The sequence below is a fragment of the Bactrocera latifrons genome, unplaced genomic scaffold (genome assembly GCF_001853355.1).
Source record: "Bactrocera latifrons isolate USDA-ARS-PBARC rearing strain unplaced genomic scaffold, ASM185335v1 scaffold_605, whole genome shotgun sequence".
NCBI classification, from domain to species: Eukaryota; Metazoa; Arthropoda; class Insecta; order Diptera; family Tephritidae; genus Bactrocera; species Bactrocera latifrons.
The window spans coordinates 46,313-65,897 of NW_017537274.1; the positions used below are offsets into that span (position 1 = coordinate 46,313).

At 37.4% G+C, this 19,585-nt stretch overlaps 1 protein-coding gene across 1 annotated transcript in view; it reads right to left on the reverse strand.

Moving 5' to 3' along the window:
- The window catches only part of LOC108975071 (rho GTPase-activating protein gacU), a 93,801-nt gene that overhangs the window by 31,895 nt on the left and 42,321 nt on the right, over positions 1-19,585 (reverse strand). Inside the window, exons 5-6 of the mRNA XM_018943341.1 lie at positions 12,976-13,141; positions 7,173-7,370 (exon numbers count right to left, since the gene is read on the reverse strand). Coding sequence (XP_018798886.1) covers positions 7,173-7,370; positions 12,976-13,141 — 364 coding nt within the window. The remainder of the gene's footprint in view (positions 1-7,172; positions 7,371-12,975; positions 13,142-19,585) is intronic.

Sequence of the window (19,585 nt, forward strand, 5' to 3'; positions counted from 1 at the left end):
ATCCCGCACGTGTTGTGGTCGATCGTAACGTTGCGAGGTAAGCAGTCTATTTTCTCTCCGCTGCGACATAGCACTCACCATCCTTCCAGCTGTTCTTTTGGATTTCTTGAAAATAATTTTCGGTTGCTGCTCTACGTAAGATATTTGAAATGCGGTCCCACAGTTCCCTTATACCGAGTTGTCGACGACTGCTCTGAGAGAGCAGAAGTGTAAGTCGAGTAGAAAATCGTTCGGTTGTCTATTGTGATTGCAGCTTCTCGACGTCGAAATGAGATAGTGGTCCGAATCCCACACCGAAGTTGCGCTATTTCATTTGGGCATTGTAGTAAATGCCACAAGGACCTACTCGCTTCAGTCCTTGTCCTGTCCATCGCGTTTCACGAGGACATCAACCAGCTGGGCAGCGGCACCTTCCCAACTAATGGACCGGGCATTCCAGGTGCATGCCTTTAAATCGTATTCCCTTACACATTTGCAGGGGACGTCATCAAAAGAGGGAGAGACCTCCGATTCTATTTTTTTCATTTCCTTCGTAGTTCTATATACATATATATTATATATGTACATATGTATATCAACGAAAAAAATAAATAAAAAATTTCAATCGGGGGATTCACCGCCCGGCGAAGGTTGGAACTCACCATGCGACATATTGACATTGTTTTAATTTAGCAAAAAAAATCTGAACAGTTACTGCTTTGTTAACATGATCAACCAGACAATATTATTGAACAATTGGGGATATGCTAATTTCTAAATTTCTTTTAAATGCCTATATTTATAAAATGTTGTTGTTGAAAAACATGTACTTAAATATATTTTCTTAGATACGTGTAATTCATGTATACACCACGAGGGAGGCCAATAAGCATAGAATTACGTTTTGCCGTCGGCATTTTCATATTAACGCGCAATCAATATTTTTTTGCGTTGGCATTCATCCAGGAGCTGCGTGAATAATACATTGAATAGTAGTACCTAATACCAATTTGGCAACTGAGCAACTATTAGATAATGAGGTATAGCATTTGCGGTGAAGCAACTTGTGTTAGTTTCAATTTTTTTTTTGTCAACATTTCATATTTTATTGGATCTGCTTGGTAAAGCCTAACAATAAGTATTCGAATCTTAAATCTATTTAAAACTAAAAAAGCTCAGGAATGTGGTGGAACGTTGCTCTCTAGAAGACTGGTAGATTACTTCTTTTTAAACGATTTGATTCCAAGAATTTGCAAAGGCATTAGCCGATGGGTTTGGATGTTCGCGAAGTTTAGAGATATATCTCATTCTGGTGTCCTCTTTCTCCTTCTTTACCATTGGAGTATAAAGATCTCTGTTTATGTTTGTACGCTGTACGCGTACTCATTACGCTTGTACCAAGGTGTACCCCTGATTGTTCTAAGCATTTTAGATTGGAACCGTTGTATTATATCAATGATGGTTGCAGAGGTCGTACCTCACATTGCGTTTATAACAAGACTTTGTTGTCTATGCTCGGGTTAGAATTTTTGTTTAAAAGCCAATTCAAATTTGCTGCTTTTATCTGCATGCAAGTTATTTTACTCGCTATATAATAAGTTTTCAAAAAAGTCTTGCGGTATTTTCGTTGGCGCTGAGAGCGCGTACCCGATGCGACAACCGATAAAACTAGAACTACGCGCTCTCAGCACCAACTAGCGAAAATACCGCACGACTTTTTTGACAACCTAATATTTTCGCCACGTCCCAAGATAAGTTACTTCATTCGCTTGGGGTACTAGATAGAACATTGTTTATTTTAACTGTTTGACACGTTTCTGGTCTTAGCGAGAATGTAACATGCTTGCATTTTTGCTCATTAATATTTATACCCCAGTTGGCTAGCCATTCTTCGACAAAAGTTAAATGCTACTCTTGATACTCTGATGAGGCATTTGTTACGGATTACTAGAGCTGTGTCATCGGCAAAAGTGGATGTCAGTACGTTAGTAGTTGTTGGAATGTCTGCTGTATATATTACATACAGAGTTCTGCCTAGCACGCTACCTTGAGGTACACCAGCCCTTATTACTCGTTCTTCTGATTTGAAGTCTGCCACTTTAACTGTCAATTTCCTGTTTCTTAAATATGACTCCAAAACTTTATGCAATTCGTTGTGCAAAACGCTTTTGATTTTTCATAAAAGGTCTTCATGCCAGACCTTATCGAATGCCTGAGCTACATCTAGATAAATAGCTAAGCAGTACTCTCTGTGCTCGAATGATTTCTTGATTTCGTTCGTAATTCTATTTAATTGCTCTACAGTGCCATGTTTACCACGAAAACCGAATTAGTGCTTTGGTATTATATTATTTTCATGGAGGAAAGGAATCATTTTTGATAGTAACACTTTTTCAAATATTTTTGAAATACAGGGTAAGAGACTCATTGGTCCGTTGGAAGACGGCTGTGTTAAGTCTTTCCCAGGTTTATTTATCAGGATGACCTGCGACTTTTTCCTCCACGAAGTTGGATAGTATTCCAAACAAAGAATTACATTAAAGAGAAAGGAGAGCACCGTTATAGAAATATTTGGTGACTCAATTAGCATTTTTGGAGTAATATTTTCGTGTCCGCATGCCTTTTTCGGATTTAATTATTTTATGATTTTACTTACTTCAGAAGTAGAACTTCTAATAGACACAAGCGACTCGCTGGCAGTATTGGGCAAAGTTGGCAACTTAAAATTGTTCTTTGGGTAGTTAGGCTGAAATAGATTTTTAAGTAATTTGCAAAGCAATTTGTCTTTTCCTTATCACTGCGTGCCCAATTATCATTCAACTGTCATTAGAGGCATGTTGCAATCTACTGGTGGCTTAAAAGACTTTTGGGCTTTCCAAAGAGAGTTCTGCTTGCTAGAATTTGGACACAGTTTCTTTATATAATTTTCAGTGTTGCGTTCTTCCTCGCGTTTCAGCGCTTTTTTTAACTTACGTACAGCAGATTTTAGTTGAAGCAGAGTTGAAAGGGAGCGACTTAACTGCCATTCACGTCTAACTCTCCTTTTCTCATTTACAATTTTTTCTATTTCATAATTAGTGAAATTTCTAAAACCAACTCGTTTATTGTTTCTTTTTGGTTTTGCCAATACAGTTGCATTAGTTATTACAAGATGAAATTCTCTTATACTTTCATTAATGTCTCTTTCTCTATTTTGTTGCAATCAATATTGATGTGGCTGCTGATGTATTTTCTATACTTAAACAAGTTAGTTTTATGAGATGTTAGAGCAATTTTTGGCTTAAATATTATGGGCTGTTCGTATTACTTTATTAAAACAAGAATGATCAGATGATAAATCTGTAAATGTGTTAGCTGTCAGAAGCCTTTGACTACAGCAAATTCTATTAAGTCAGGTATTTTTTCTTTTCTATCACTGTGCCTGTATGTCGGCTTAGTAAAAGGTGGTTATATTTTTGAGTTTATAAAAAATGGACCGAAAACCATTTCGTGTCGGATCCGGTTACGTTCAGAGCCGGATTTTCATACGGCCAAGGACTGTAAACTCCTCAGAACTCTGCCACTACAACAATAATTCTGTGTAAAGTGGGTGCTGCGCAAGTTCATAATGCCACACCACGAATTACTGATTTTGAGGAGTGTTTGAGTGCTCTTTAATAGTAATAAAACCGAATTTTTGCATCGATGTGTGACAATCAAAACATGACTCCATACCTTCAGACCGGAGTCCAATCGGCAGTCGGCCTAGTGGACTGCCCATGAGGAACCGGTCCTGTAGCGTGGAAAGACGTGATTTGAAATATAATTCTGATGTTAACGAATTATATTGACTTTTAAAACACAAAAATAAAAAGTATCCTATGTCCATCCCCTGATTGTAAGCTATCGTCCACCAACTTTCAGCCAAAACGGTTCAGCTGTTCTAGAGTTATAAATAGTGTAACTGACACGACTTTCTTATATATAGATTATATATTATATTACCTACATATTTAATTTATTTAAAACAATTATATATTAAACAGACTCGTTTGCTGTTTAATAATACATACATACTATATATCTCCAGATTCCCTTTATTTTTAATTAAATTTTTAAAATCTAATTTCAATCTGAATTAAAGGATTCCATGAGTTTACGGGTTTCAAAAAATCGATTTTTCTTTGTATTCGCTTATTAAATTTTACAACGCCTCTAGAATATTGCCCTAAATTTTAAAGTTGATTCGATCAATATTTTCGATTTCAAAGGTCAGCTAGGCTTAGTGCGGCGTCTTTGGGCGAGTTTTTCTCGAAAGTGTGGTTTTGAAGTCGGTTGGCAATATTTCTCGAGAACTACTCAACCGATCTTTGAGCTACAATTCTTAAAGCCTTGGACGAAGGATTTTTTAGATTTCAACTGTTAAAAAAAAAAAAATAAAAAAATCTGTGTCAAAAATACAATTTCCAGTTTTTTTCCTTCGTCCAAATTCTAAGGTTTTAACTAAAATAAGTATTTTTCCACTTTAGATGATCCTGTAAGGAGATGTCCTGCAACGCGGGCATCTTTGTTAATAGGGTAAGTTTATAATATTAAAAAATTCTAATAAAATATTTAATTTTTTAATATGAGAGAACAATTGTAATTAAGCTGTTTTTCCTTTCTAAGGCAGCGGCCGGAGTGTACCGCTCCGCAGCCCACAGAGTTGCATCAGCCTACCTAACAGTATGAGGCGACATGTCGTAAATTCGGAGAAGTAGACTTTCACACAACTAAGCTGTTATCGGATACTTCAAAAAGTACGTCTACAGAATGGGAAAAGTCGAAGAACCGTCATTCCTATACAACGACGCGACAGAAGACGACGCTGAACGCTGACGCAAGAAGAGCTGGTCGGCCCAATAAACCCAATAAACGCTAATAATTTAATCAGCGATATGTGGAAGAACGAAGCAAACTGGGGGATTATCCAGAAATACACAGCACTCTTGCTACGCATGAAAAAGCGGGACCTGGACGCAGGTGTGCAGATGTAAATCTCTCAATGAGAAAAATGGAACGCTACCCTGAAGTAATGCAAACGTGGTCGCAGGGTGGGCGACGGTTCGTTAGAGGGCAGTTTTTAGTCACCTGCAAGTGGCACATACCGCTGCTGTGACGATAGCACCAATGGTGCGGAAGGCATTTTCCACCCCCTCACATGCAAAAAATAAAAAATAAAAATACTGCAAACTATTTTTAGCTCATTTTCACTATTGTGAGCGGTTCAATTGAAAATGAAAATATATTTTTATTTTTTATTGTGTTTTTAAAACAAAAGACTGAAATTCAATTAGTATAATTCGTATAAAATCAAAATAAATAGTTAAAAACTCACAGAAAAATTACTTAGAAGAGCATCATAGTTTGCTTATGGGCATGGCACCGGCCAATTTCAGTTGAAATCCTACATCTAAGGAGTTATAAGTACTCTGCCAATTACAGTCATATGGTGGATAACATTACTGCGACATTCTTATGTTATTTTATGAAAGTGGGCCCAATCCGAAAACAACCACGTCTACTCTATATATCACAGTACGAAATTCATTCTAACTCTTTTACTTTAAAGTATTTCGATATATGTATGGTGTAAAATAATTACGTGTTACTATTTCTCCGTGATAATATCATAATCTAATGAACCGATTTTAGTCAAATTTAGCACAACTTAAAATGTAGGATGGTTTATATATCAATTATATTAAAAGTATAATAATTCATAATTAAAAAAAGTATATTTCTTAGACATAATGATGTTTTCAAAACTCCCAATAAAATTAAAATTTTAAGTAAAAATCATAAGCATTATTACTTTTTACCTTGTTAATATGACAATGATTTATTATTATATGACAAATTTTATTTATTTTGAGAAAAAATTAGTTTAATATTACCATGTATGTATTTTTCGTTGGTGTTAAATTTGCTTAAGTACATATGTACATGGTTACTCGGATAAAGAAGAAGAAACGTATATGCTGATCTCATTTTTTTCAATTGATGATGACCGCTGAGGAGCATAGTTTTAAATTATAAGATTACAAGCAAATATTCTTATGAAATATAGTAGTTCACAATAGGAAAAATTATGTTGAATTTTTGAAGAACAAAATACCGAAAATGTTTCTGTGCCGGGAACAGATTTCGACCTGCCTTAAATGGGAAACAGAGGAATTGTTGTACCACTAAGGAAGGTTAAATTAAAGTATTTTGGTTCTATTCGTGATACGCATCAGTTCTGTTTTACTGGGGTTAACACCTACTTCGTAGCTTTAAAGGCTCTTTCCATAATATCACTGATTGTGAAGGTAAACATCGCTGCTATCGTGTCGTCCGCATATACATACCGGTTAATATTTAAGATACCTTAGAAAACTTAGTTTACGTACTACATATACTTCAATACAGAAAATATCTAAAATCTTTTCACAAATCACCCTAGGTCTAATATATCTACATATGTGTATTCTTGCAGATTTACGCCGAATATGTCGGTCAGTGTGTGAGTTATCTTCATAAAACTACGTGAAAACATGTTCTAGAGTATATTTCCGGAGTTTGATGAATAGCCAGAAGTTATAAGGACCTAAATGCGGCGAATACAGTTGCTGCGGCATCCGGTTGAAACTTTGTCAAAAAACTCACGAGGAATCATTGCAGTATGCAACGGTGGATTATAGGGGGGTAAAACCCAAGCGTTGTCGGCCTATAACTCCGGCCCCTTTTTACGAATAGCAAAATGTAAATAAAAATAAAATAACATGGAAGTATTTTCCGAACTTTGATGTTTGCAAATTGCGAGGGTATAAAATTTTCCGCAACGCCTGAACATTTTCCTTTTTTACGTTTTAAATACAAAGTTTTGTTAAACCCCGAAAGAATGCCCCAGCCTCTAATTTTCGATAATGGAGATTCGGTTATTTGTTTTTCTGTCCTTAATTAGTCCGATAACAAATACACCTTGATATTTCAATCATGTAATATAACCTTTGTAAACTTGTTGCCCCTTGATTTGTATTTTAAAGCATCCTCTGTATCATTTCAATTCTGAATGATGAGCCGAGGTGAGAATTCAGGCTTACTTTACTTTCGTTAAATAGCCATTCTTTCGAACTTGATAAATTTTAAAGAGAATCAAGGCGAGCATCACAAAACATAATGTTTATTCTTACCTGTTAATTGATGACACGCTGGGTACATTATCCTGCGAGCATATACTTTCCGCTAAAAGTCTATCTCGTATTTCCCAAGCGAACATCGTTGGATTTTCACGTTTATAATTAGCAATAGCATCAACAACTGGTGGAGTGGCTACTTTAGGTTTGGAACCCCCTATAACTCCGGCTTTAAAGCTTCCAGTCTCATAATACCTTAAAATAAAAAGCCGAGATACAATAATTAGCGAATATCATGAGTAAATAATTATATATAAAATTTGAAAACAAAATTTGAGTTGAAAAACTATACGTCATCGATTTTTCAAAGCAAATCCTATAATAAACATTTATATTAATATGATAACATGCATTTACACATTTGTATACTCTTGCAACCAGTTGCTATAGAGTACGAGGACCTGCTATATATATTTCTGGCCTAATAATGAAAATAGGAATATTTATTAACGAAAATGGTTTTATCGTTTTTCAAAATATTCTTCATCAAGATTTATACACTTCTGCATGCGCTCAAACCAATTTTCGAAGCACTTTTTCCACTCCGATTGAGGCACCTCCAAAACATGGTTTTTGAATGCTTCAACAGCATCTTCTGCCGACGAAAATCGTTGACCACGCATTATTTTCTTGGTGTGTGGGAATAAAAAGAAGTCATTGGGTGCCAAGTCAGGGCTGTACGGCGGATGACCCATCAATTCGACGTTTTGGCCGGTCACAAAGGTGCTGCTTTGAGCCGATGTGTGAGAGCTCGCATTGTCATGGTGCACAATGATTCGTCTTCTCTTGTTCGTTTTTCGAATTTCTCCGAAGACTTCAGGCAAACAAATGGTGGTGTACCACACAGAATTGACCGTCCTACGTTGCTCAAGCGGAACAGTCACCACATGCCCAGTTTTGTCGGAGGAACAGGCGACCATTTGCTTCGAAGTGCTTCTTCCACGAACAAATTTCGTTGGATTTGGCTCGTCTTAGAAGACCCACACGGTCGATTGCTGATTTGTTTCGGGCTCATACGCATAGATCCATGACGATCTTATAAACGTCTTTTGAAGCACCGCGATCGTATTTGTTCAGCATTTTTTTTTACACCAATCCACACGAGCATTTTTTTGAGCGATTGTCAAATTGTGCGGGATCCAATAAGAAAAAACCTTTTTTACGGCCAGGAGTTCATGCAATATCGAATGTATGCTGGTGGGAGAAATGCATAGGCATGCCTCTATTTGAAGGTCTTGCATTATCAGTTCACGTACGGCATCGATTTTTTCTGGCAAAACGGCTATTTTTGGACGATCTTCACGGAATTCCTCTTTGAGCGAGCGTCGGACACGATTGAATTCGTTGCACCAGTTTTTCACAGTGCTATAGGATGGTGCTTCATAGCCATACAAAGATTTTAGTTCATCAATGCACTCTTGTCCTGATAATCCACGTCGACAGTTATGAAAACTGATCTCACGAAAATGTTCACGAGTTAATTCCACTTTTTGGCCGAGATGAATTTTTAATTCTCTGTAAATAAAACAATTCACGATTAAATGACAAAACGTTCTGAGTGATGTTATACTAAAAAATGTCAAACTTTCCAATGGAAATGTCAGATTGCACCTGGCAACACTTAGTGTTGCCTAGGCCAGAAATATATATAGCAGCCTCCGTATTATAGTTTTGTTCTCCTAATGGTTGTACGTAACACCTAAAACTAATCGAGGCAAGGTTATATTATATATATATATTATAATATAAATGTTCAAGATGATGAGAAAAATTTAAATCCGGTTGACTGTCTGTCTGTGCAAGCTGTAACTTGAGTAAAAATTGAGATATATGGATGAAACTTGGTATGTAGGTGACATAACTAAGCATTATATTACACTGTGGAACATTTTTGGGATTATTGTCTGGGGGGTGAGAAATTCCATGTCAGGGGATGGTACTAGGTCAATATAGTAAAACCCTCAAAGGGTTTGGCGTTCGTGTGTTTCAGTTTTTTTCAATTTCCGAGAATGCACTTAACATCCTCGCGACAGAAACATCGTAGTTGTTAGAACGATGTTTTCCCAACAAGCCTTCTATTACTTCTTTGATTGCCTGCCATGCATTCAATATATATCAATCAAAATATTGTTGAATGCGGCATTTAGTACGCTTGATTGGAAAAAATTAATTTGTTAAGATAGAAAACCATGGGAAATAAGGAAAAAATTTAAAAGGTCATAAAAAACTGACACATACGAACGCCAAACCCCTTGAGGGTTTTACTATACTGACCAAGTACCATCACCCTGACTTGGAATTTCTCACCCCCCAGATTACCTCTTGTACTGTGTTATGATATAAAGCTTTAAGTTAGTACAGAGGACTGCAGTAGCAAGAGGTTTCTAACAAGTTTAAGCTACAGCAATCAAATGTCCTGAGTACAAATCTTATAAGAACTTCTACTGACAGTATGAAAATGGATGAAATCGGAGGATAACTCTCCCCATATAATAGTACTGTTAAAAACTACTAAAAGCATGATAAATCAAAAACAAAAACGCCACAAACACTAAATTTTACCACTGATATGGTATGGAGAGCTTTATGGGGAAATCTTTTTGGAAAAATTCCGTACCTTGGGATCTACCCAAACCGATTTCGACAAAATTTGTTACGTGCCTAGTTTCTTACGTTTTTATGTCATGTTGTGAAAATGAACGAAATCGGACAACAACCACGTCTACTTCACATATAGCACAATTTTCAATTCCACTTGATTTGTTCAGTTTCCAATACGCAAATGAAGAAACAATTAATATAACGGGATACAACCTTGCGTGAATAATGCCTTTAGTGTGCCACCTTGTGACCAAAAATTGTTCAAGTCCAACTGAAACTATTCAAGAACATAGGTACCGAATCTTCCGACCCCGGATCCTATAGTTGATATTTGATCGCAAATATGGGTCAATGAGTGACATAGATAACTGAAATTAAGGGATAATGCTTCTCTTATAATGGTATGTCTGTACGTCGAATATGAGTTGAATCGGAACAATACTTCCCTTAGCCCACATATACCTAATATAAAAATTTTGGAACTTACGAGTGACTTTGAACCGCATATATCGGTCAATATGTGAGTTATTCCAATGAAAATAAAAGAACGTGTTTAACACATAACTGTGTATCTTTTGTGTTAAAATGGATAAATTTGAGCGAAAACTTGGCTAGCCCTTATATAACTAATATCAGGATTATCGAATATCCGGCTAATTTTATTCTACCATACATGGTTTTACAATTTAAAGTATTTCCTTGGCTTTGATTCTTGCAAGTTGCAAGAGTATAAAACGTTCGGTTGCACCCAAACTTAGCCCCTCCTTACTTGTCATCATAAGATAAATAACTCTTGTGAATTATTTGAAGCTTAACACATTTTAATATTTATAAGTCGACTATGAAATTCTCAATTATAATACTCCTAATAGTAAAACTAGTAAAAGTATTTGAATACAGAAATTACAATCATATGAATATTATTAGATATTTTGTTATAAAAATTCGTATAATGAGAGTACATTCATATTATTCAAGAAGTATTATATATTCTTTATTTTACTGTCCAATTGACTTTACACTCATAACGACCTGATGGAATGGATCGCGAAAAAATATCTATAATATAGAGCGAACATTTTGCTTTGACTTCACAAAATTTTATCGATTGATCTCCAGTAGTTTTTGAGAAAATAATTTTACAATTTTATCGTTCTCCAAATTTCAATCTTCAATAATTTTAACAAAAAAAAAAAACGAATTTTGATGAAATACTAATATCACGGGGTATGCGTCTGGTCCCTTTCCTAATGAACTGCTAATTTTCAAAATCGAAATTTCCATGGTTCACGTGGTTTCACCCAATATAATCAATAATTATATATACGTACATTACAAAGAAGAAAATAAAACTGTTAAATACAAATTTTATAACAAAACCAAATCGTGAGTCGATATGTTAGACTATATTTGAATTAAAATATTTTTTAATTGTTTTTTTGTTTTAATAATAGAACACAACCAGTGATTTCTAATATCCCTTCAAGAGTACCAGAGGTTACCTATAATTTTGTTATAATAAATATATGCGGACGATGAAAAACTTTTTACATAAATATTATTCGATTGATAAAAGTTGTTTTTAGTAACCAGTTTAGAGACCTTTGTTCCGTACACTTGATAAACTTAACATCTTGCAAATTTATTAAGCTTTTCTATTATGTCCAACCTTTATATGCTGATAGTGATTTTTACAAATTAAACGTAAGATAACTAATTTGTTAAAATGGACGATAAATTACCCACATGATAACCAAAAAATTAATAAATATTGCAAAAAGCTTTGGAAGAACACGCCATTTTGAAAAATCCATTGAACAGTTCTTGCCTATTGTGTTATTTTAATGTGGTAATTTACAATTCCTTTTTCCCTTCTTTTGAGATTATCTCCACTTCTGGCACCTTTTATGTGTCAGTTTGCCTTTTTAATGCAAATAAATTAAAGGCTTTTGTAATAGAGAACGACGAAATTTTTTAAAACTCTGTAAAAAACTTTACGACATTTAAACAAAAAAACATACCTAAAATTCCAAAATGAGATCTGCCAGTATTTGGCTTGTATTTCAGTCACTAAAATTATCAAGTAATCTATGCAAAGGTAGACTTTTTAATTTAAATGTTAGTAACATTTACGCCAAATTTCACTTCAAAATAATCGTTAGTGTTTAGTATAAGTTTGTCTTTCTGAAGTACATAAAGTGAATTCGGCGATTTTTACGATGAGTGAAATTATTTAACAAAGAAGTTCCATTAAATTTTGTGTGCGGTATCAAATTTCTGGTTTCGAACCGTTCAGAATGTTGGAAAAGGTTTTTGATTTGTACAAATTATTAAAAGGTTGTCGAGAACGCGTTGACGAAGAACCATGTCGAGGACGGCCATCATCATCAAATGACGATGAACACGACATAAAATAGAGGAATTGGTGCTTCAGAATCGACGATTAGCAGTCAGAGATCTTACTGGTATCATTGGAATATGAAAAGGATCAGTAAAAAAGATGATTTAGGCCTAATAAATGTATAAAATTACTAAATAAAAGATCCATCGGCAGAATATCACGGCAAAGGTGAAACGAAGAGGAAAAATCCACGTCCAAGCAGGTTTTCTTCGATGATCGAGGTGTGGTAACCACCGAATTTTTTTCAACCGGTCAAGTTGTCTACAAATAATACTATTTGAGTGTTCTGCGGCGTTTGCGGGAAACTATTCGTAAAAAGAGACTGGAATTATGGGCCGACAACTCTTAGTTTTTGCACCACGATAATGCACCGTCGAATACTGCATTGATTCTTCGTAATCACCGTATTCGGCACATTTAGCTCCGTGTGAGTTCTGGTTATTCAGCAAACTCAAACGACCGCTCCGGGGGAACCGTTTTGAGCCAATTGAAGACATTAGAGGAGAATTGCTACGTGCAATTTACTTTAACAACTGTTTCGAGGATTGGAAAACTTTTTGGCATATGAGTATTGAGGGGACGGCATAGTTTGTGAAGAATAAATTAAGAATTTTAAAATTATTTTGTAAATTATAAATATTTTGTTTGTTGAATAAATGGGAAGATATAAATTTCAAATAGAAGTCAAATATATTTTGATAAAAGTATTCAAAGCTTCTTCATTTAAATTAATTAATATTTTTGTTAATAGGATAATGCTTGCACTGTGGAATATCGTATACGTATATTAATTCTTACCTTGACAATATTTTAGATACACATCCATGACTAACTCGCAATTGCCGTGATATGTCACATGGACGGACGCCATTATGTGCTAATTCAACGATGCGTTGACGTACCACATCGGGAAGTGGACGACCATTGACAAAAACGCCACCCAGTTGATTTACACCACCGTGACCTTTAGAAATTAACGTGAAATAATTGTTTTTAAAGTTTCCATTAATTATTGTTCTAAATTTTTTTTTTTTTTTTTTTTTTGTAAATGTTAGCAAACGAGCAATGGGTAAGAGCATATAAAGGCAGATTTACCATACGGTATATTATCTAATTTGTGCTAATCCTTTAATTAATTATATATTGAGGTTTTTGCAATTCGGCTGGCTCTGTTCACTATTTAAGTAGTAATAATGTTCAAAAAAAAAAGGAAATGAAATACTATAAATAAGATACATGAGCAAAGTTATAATATACAGCATGATTTTAATCTATATGCGTTTACAAATTATTGTATCAAAGTAAATATGAAATAAACAAGTAAGGAAGAGCTAAGTTCGAGTGCAACTGAATGTTTAATACTCTTGCAACTTGCAAGAATCAAAATTCCAAAGTTAGTTCGTAAGTTCCAAAATTTTTATATTAGGTATATGGGGGCTAAGGGAAGTATTGTTCCGATTCAACCCATATTTGACGTACAGACATACCATTATAAGAGAAGCATTATTCCTTAATTTCAGTTATCTCTGTCACATATTGACCCATAATTCCTATCTATAACTTTGGGGGTATATTCTTAGACTATAATATACTAGCGATTTAAGCAAAAAACAAATTTCGACGAATCAAACGGAATTTAAAATTGTGTTAATTTCGTTCATTTTCACATGTGACATAAAAATGTAAGAAATACGGCACGTACTAAATTTTGTCGAAATCGGTTTGAACGGATCCCGAGATATGGGATACCAAAAATTGGGTGGTCTAATCCAGCGTTCAATTTTCACACACTCCTATAAACCTCTCTGATACCATCTTTGTGGTAAAATTTAATGCCTCTGGAGTATTTAATTATTGATTTACCGCCTTTTTAATAGCTTTTAACACTTTTTAAGCACCGTTATATGGTTAGTCAGCAGAGTTATCCTCCGATTTCATTAATTTCACACCGTCGGTAGAAGTTCTTATAAAACTTGTACTCAGTAAATATGGTTGCTGTAGCTTAAGTGGTTTAAAAGATATGGACATTAAACTTGTTAGAGGGCGGGGCTACGCCCACTTTAAAAGAACATCCCTTATTACTGAGATGCCTTGTACCAAATTATAGCTTTATATTTTAACTTAGTGCTTAGTTATGGCACTGTATATGTTTTCGGTTAATGCCGATTTGTGGGCGTGGCAGTGGTCCGATCTCGGACATCTATGAACTAGAAATTTTTCTTGCACTAATAAACCCACATACTCAGTTTCAGCGAGGTTTCTAAATTTTTACTCAAATTAGAGCATGTGCAGACAGACAGACGGACCGGATTTCAACTTTTCCCGTAATCCGGGTCATGTATATATATATATATATATATATCCCTATATCTATCTCGATTAGTTTTTGGTGATACGTACTTCCGTTAAGTGAAGTGAAAGTTTTATGAAGCTGCTATAAAAGTGAAACTTTTTTCAGAATGCACAGGGAGGATGGAGTGTGTCGAAGTTCACGCAAATGAGGAAATTTCTCTGATCGCCATTCACTTGGAAGAGGCCAGAAACGATTCCTTTACATATGGCTCAAGCAGTTCCCGACTTCCTGTCTTTGACCAAGTATCCTCTGGGTAGCCTAAGAACATCCGTTAGACATAATGTGAGAAGGCGAAACATCCCCTCCGCAGGGTTGTGTGCGAGGTTCAGGCCCGCCACGTAAAAAACACATCCAATAAAAAGGAACAACAAGCATCGGATGAGTGACCACCCTTTTGATGACGACCATGGTAAACGAAATAAGGATTACGATTTAAGGGCACGCTCCTGAAATGTCCGGTCCCTTAATTGGAAAGGTGCCGCTATCCAGCTGGTTGATGTCCTCGTCAGAGTGAAGGCTGACATCTCCGCCGTCCAAGAAATGCGATGGCCGAGACAAGCACTGATGCTAATAGGTCCTTGTGGCATTTGCTACAGTGGCCATATAAATGAGCGCAAGTTCGGTGAGCGATTCGTAGTGGGAGACAGACACCGCCGCAGAGTACCGTCATTCATTCCGGTGGATGAACGTCTAGCCACAATCCCCATCAAAGTGAGGTTCTTCAACATATCGCTGATTTACGCCTACTCCCCAACGGAAAAGGCGATGTGACGAAAGATACCTTCTTTGAGCGCTTGGACTGATTCTATGAGACCTGCCCCCGCCACAATGTGATAATCGTGCTTGGCGACTTTAACGCCAAGGAGTGCAAGGAAAGTATCTTTAGCTCAACAGTCGAGGGCGCAATGCGTTAGTATGAAGAGCTTGACAAAGTGGCCAACAAGATCGGAGCATAAACTTGTTTAATCCCCAGAGGTGATCTAGTGACTGATGCTCAGAGCATACTAAAATTATGGAGGGAATACTTCTCCAGCCTGCTGAATGGCAGTGAATGTACAACACTAAGGGATGGCGAACCCAATTCCCCAATCGAAAACGATGGAGCAGACGTTCCATTACCCCACCATGAAGAAGTTCGAATAGCAACTACGACTCTGAAGAACAACAAAGCGGCGGGGCCGATGTTCAAATACGACTGCGAAGAACTGATGGGAGCGCGCATAAGCTTCTTTGTAGAATATGGTCGCACGAAAGCATACCCAATGATTGGAATTTAAGTATGCTCTGCCCAATCCACAAAAGGGGAGACCCCACAATTTGCGGGTCAATATCGCGTCTATCGAGCGTATTGTGTGAAAGATTAAAGCCTGACGGTAGGCTTTGGACCCTATCAGTGTGGCTTTAGACCTGGCAAATCAACAACCGACCATATATTCATCGTGCACCAAGTTTGGAAAGAACCCGTGAAAATAGAATCGACACACACCACTTCATCGTCGATTTCAAAGCTGCCTTCTACAGCACGAAAAGGGCTGACTTTATACCGCGATGTCTAAATGTGGTATCCCCGCAAAATTTATACGGCTGTGTAAGCTGACGTTGAGCAACACCAAAAGCTACGTCAGGATCGGGAAGGACCTCTCCGAGCCGTTCGATACCAAACGAGATTTCAGGCAAGGCGACTCCCTATTGTGCGACTTCTTCAATGTACTGCTGGAGAAAATAATTTGATCTGCAGAATTTAATCGAGCAAGTATAATCTTTTATAAGAGTGTACAGCTGCTGGCGTATGCCGATGATATTGATATCCATCGGCCTCCACACCCGCGCCGTTAGTTCTGCTTTCTCCAGACTGGACAAGGAAGCAAAGCAAATGGACCTGGCAGTGAATGAGGGCAAGACGAAATATTTCCTGTTATCAAACAAACAGTCGTTCCAACGGAGGATAACTCATGTCAATGGGTGCTACTTCGGAGTAGGCAATTGAGAAGTAAAGTCCTCTCTCGTGGAACGAAACCCAAACTCTATAAATCACTCATAATCAATATCTGATGAGTCGAAATTGCGAGTTTTCGAGAGAAAGGTTCTGCGAAGGATTTATCGCCTTTATCGCGTTGGCGATGGGGAATAGCATTCGATGGAACGATGAGCTGTATAAGATATACGATGACATTGACATTCGACCCAGTACCCGCCGGGGTAGCAGAGGAAGATTAAGACCTCCACTCCGTTGGAATGACCAGGTGGAGAAGGATCTGGCTTCGCTTGGAATCTCCAAACTTCGCCACGTAGCCAAAAGAAGAAACGACTGGCTCGCTCTTGTTGGCGGTGTCTACGCCAGTAAAGAAGAAAAATGTCTGCGAATTTTTGTTTAAATCATATGCTGTAAAGGGCTAAATAGAACTATATTAAATCAACAATATATTTAAGGTATTTAATTAATGCTGCATTGGTTATAACCGCTTCGAAAATTTATCTTTATTTGTAAAAAGTAAATCACAATAAATGCTATTGATATCTATATATCTATAAGAGACATGCAGAGTTCTCTGAGCCTGCGTTTATAATGCGGAAAAAATTATTTACGACATCAAATTAGAAACATCAAAAGTAACAGTATTTCTCTACTATTTAATGGATGTTATTATCCATATAAACCCTCTTCAATCACTCTATCTATTTAAAAAAAACCGTATCAAAATGCAGTGCGTATTTTTAAAGATTAAAGCATACAAAAGTATATAAGGAAGAAAAATCTACTATCTTTTAAGTATACCGTGTATTAAAGAGAAATTCGTGTTAGTTACACTATTTATAACTCAAGGACGGCTGAACCGATTCTCTGAAAATTGTTCAAAAACAAAATTTTTTTTTCGTTTGCTCGGAGAAATAATAATAATTATCATATAGAAATATTGTATATCGCGCTTCCAACTACTTGCAAAAATATCTTGTTCCTTTGGTTTTATAGGAAATTAATTGCTCTACAAAAAAAGGTCTCTACGCTCTTTTCGTAAACCTAACCGTTAAAAAGATATTAGCGCTTGAAATTTGATTATTTTTGGGAAAATTTTTTATTTCTTATGAATTTTATAAGTCACTGAAAAAGAATCATTATGAATGATGAAACTTATGGGTTTTTGGAGAGGCTTTCTTTTGGAGGTTTCTAGGAACATATTTTTCAGACTACCAAATGAAAAAACGAAGGATGGAGTCATGTGTAGAAGTTCACGCAAGTGAGGAAAGTTCTCTGATCGTCATTTACTTGGGAGTGGCCAGAAACGATTCTTTTTCATATGACTCAAGCAGCTCACGACTTCCGGTCCTTGACCAAGTATCCTCTGGGTAGCCTAAGAACATCCCTTTGAAGGCGAGCTAAAGTGAGAAGGCGAAACATTCCCTGCATAGGGTTGTGCGCTGGGTTTGGGACCCGCCACGTAAAAAAAAACCAACTCAATGAAAACGCAACAACAGCCTTGAGTGAGAGACCCTACTTCTGATGACAACCATGGAAAACGAATAAGGACTACGAATTGAAGGCATGCACCTGGAATGTCCGGTCCCTTAATTGGGAAGGTGCCGCTGCCCAGTTGGTTGATGTCCTCGTAAAAATAAAGGCTGACATCACCGCTGTCCAAGGACTGCGATGGACGGGATAAGGACAGAGACGAGTAGGTCCTTGTGGCATTTACTTTTTTTAAGGAGCGCAAGTTTGGTGTGGGATTCGTGGTGAGAGAGAGACTCCGTCGCCGAGTACTATCATTCACCCCCGTGAATGAACGTCTAGCCGGAGTCCGCATCAAAGCGAGGTTCTTCAACATATCGTTGATTTGCGCCCACGCCCGACGGAAGAGAAGGACGATGTGACCAAAGATGAATTTTATGAGCGCTTGGGAAGCACTTATGAGAGCTGCCCCCGCCACGATGTCAAAATCGTGCTTGGCGACTTTAACGCCAGGGTGGGCAAAGAAGGTAAACATCCCCGAATGGGTTGAGGCTGATCGACTTCGCCGGGGCCCGAAATATGGTTATCTGTAGTACTAGATTCCAGCATAAGAAGATACATCAAGCTACCTGGCTGTCTCCGGATCGAAAAACCACCAACCAGATCGATCATGTTGTAATAAACGGAAGACACGTCTCCAGTGTTTTAGATGTGCGTGCGCTCCGAGGTCCTAACATCGACTCGGACTACTATCTTGTTGCAGCCAAGATTCGCACGCGCCTCTGTGTAGCAAAAAACGCACGCCATCAAACACAAGGAAGGTTCGATGTCGAGAAGCTACAATCACAACAGACAGCCGAACGATTTTCTACTCGGCTTGCACTCCTGCTCTCTGAGAGTACTCGTCAACAATTCGGTATAAGGGAACTGTGGGACGGCATTTCAAACTCTTTACGTACAGCCGCAACCGAAACGATTGGTTTTCGGAAAGTACAAAAGAACAGCTGGTACGACGAGGAGTKCCGTGTCGCAGCGGAGAGAAAACAGACTGCCTACCTCGCAACGTTACGATCGACCACAACACGTGTAGGATGGGATAGATACCGCGAGTTGAAGAGGGAAGCAAGATACATTTGTAGACAAAAAAAGAAAGAGGCCGAAATGCGTTAGTACGAAGAGCTTGATAAGCTGACTGACAGGGGTAATGCTCGAAAATTGTACGAAAAAATGCGGCGGCTTACAGAAGATTTCAAGACCGGAGCATACTCTTGTAGAACCCTCACAGTTGATCTAGTCACCGATGCCCAGAGCATACTTAAATTATGGAGGGACCACTTCTCCTGCCTGCTGAATGGCAGTGAACGCACAACGCCAGGAGAAAGCGAACCCGATTCCCCAATCGATGATGATGGAGCAGACGTTCCATTGCCGGACCCGGAAGAAGTTCGAATAGCAATTACCCGCCTGAAGAACAACAATCGGCGGGGGCCGATGGATTGCCGGCTGAGCTATTCAAACTCGGCGGCGAAGAGCTGATAAGGTGCATGCATCAGCTTCTTTGCAAAATATGGTCGGACGAAAGCATGCCCAACGATTGGAATTTAAGTGTG